Source organism: Trichinella spiralis (genome assembly GCF_000181795.1).
Source record: "Trichinella spiralis strain ISS 195 chromosome Unknown Scfld243, whole genome shotgun sequence".
Taxonomy (NCBI): Eukaryota; Metazoa; Nematoda; class Enoplea; order Trichinellida; family Trichinellidae; genus Trichinella; species Trichinella spiralis.
In genome coordinates, this window is record NW_003527182.1 from 1 (window position 1) to 1,328 (window position 1,328).

Here is a 1,328-nt window from a genome sequence, read left to right on the forward strand (position 1 = left end):
GGCGAGGCAAGTCAGCCCGAAGCACACTCGCGTCAGCGATATCCATTGGATTCTTCCTCCTCTAGCGCCTCTCCAAAGGAACCTACATGCGTCCCGGTCTTCCGGGTGAAGACCCACCTGCAGATACATCTTCTCGATGTCTGCCTGTAGTCCGACCCGGAAGCGACGAAAACGCAGCAGGATTCCCATCAGATCGACGTGGAGATTCGGTCCGGACTCCAACTGATCGTTCAGCGAGGTTCCTCGGTGCACCGCCGAACCGTCGAACACTATTCGACATTTCCGACCCGTGGTGCCTTGCTGGTACACAGCATGGTGAGGCAGGTACCACGTTTTTCCAGGCGTCTTTGATGCCGGTGCTTCCTCAGCCCATCCGTTGTCAAAGTACGACTGCATGACAGTCGTGTAGTCTTCGTCAAGTCCGGAATCTCTGCTCAGCCGTTTTTCCAGGGATCGGTATCGCCGAATTGCCGTGGCGTAGTTATTCGGCAAGCTGGCCATGCCAGGTTTCCACAGCAGTCCCACTGAGTACCGGTTTCCGTCAAAGGATAGGGATTCTTTGAATCGCCGCTCCATCTCAGTCTGACCGGACTCAGTCTCCAGGGGGAGGATGCCAATTGCTTCCAACTCCCAGAACTTCCGGAGGGCTGCATTCAGACTGTCATCCGTTCTGATACAGTGGACTCTGTATTCCCGTTCCCTTGATAATGCCGCCGGACCGCAGATTATCCATCCGAACCGGGTCTCCACGGCTACCGGGTCACCATCTCCACCACGGATCACCTGCCTTCCAAGGAAGCGGAAATAGCTGTCCAATCCGATGATGACATGGACTGGTGTCAGTTCTCCGACCTCCCTCGTCCGGTTCAGATTCTGGAGATGAGGCCAATCCTCTGGAGACACTGGTGTCTGCCAAAAGATCTTCGCAGAGTACCGGGGCTGTCATCGCTTCCAGTTCGTACCTTTCCCCAGCGTGTTCTCCGCTGACAGGGCTGAGCCTAAGGCGAACCAACCTGGGTGTTTGGCAGCTGATTCTCAAGCCACCAACACCGCAGAAAGAAATTGGGTGAATTTCACCTGCCAACTTGAGCTCGTCTGCGACGTCTTGTCGCACCAGAGATCGCTCAGCTCCGGTGTCCAACAAGCAGTTGACCAAACGCTTCCGCCCGTGGGCACCGTAAGCTACAGCCTTAATCACCTGGAAACGACTCCAGCCGTGCTCAGTGGTAGCAATGTTCACCTGGGCCTTCGTCTGTCTCTGCGGTCCTTCCTCTTCCTTGCCTGTCTCCGGCTCTCGAGTGATCGTAGTCGCACTCGCCCGGATGTCG

General features: G+C 56.2%; 2 protein-coding genes across 2 annotated transcripts; one reads left to right on the plus strand and one right to left on the minus strand.

Annotated features, from left to right (window-relative positions):
* The first annotated feature begins 86 nt into the window (after positions 1 to 86).
* On the plus strand, positions 87 to 563 carry Tsp_14773 (conserved hypothetical protein). Its single transcript, XM_003370962.1, has 2 exons — positions 87 to 384; positions 451 to 563. The coding sequence occupies exons 1-2, from the start codon at positions 87 to 89 to the stop codon at positions 561 to 563; spliced, it is 411 nt and encodes a 136-aa protein (XP_003371010.1).
* Positions 564 to 760: 197 nt separating this feature from the next.
* On the minus strand, positions 761 to 1,293 carry Tsp_14774 (hypothetical cytosolic protein; the record flags this gene model as incomplete). The annotated part of the gene is made up of 1 exon (XM_003370963.1): positions 761 to 1,293. A coding segment is annotated over one exon (533 nt), but the record flags the coding sequence as incomplete, so codon positions are not given.
* Between the last annotated feature and the right edge of the window lie 35 nt (positions 1,294 to 1,328).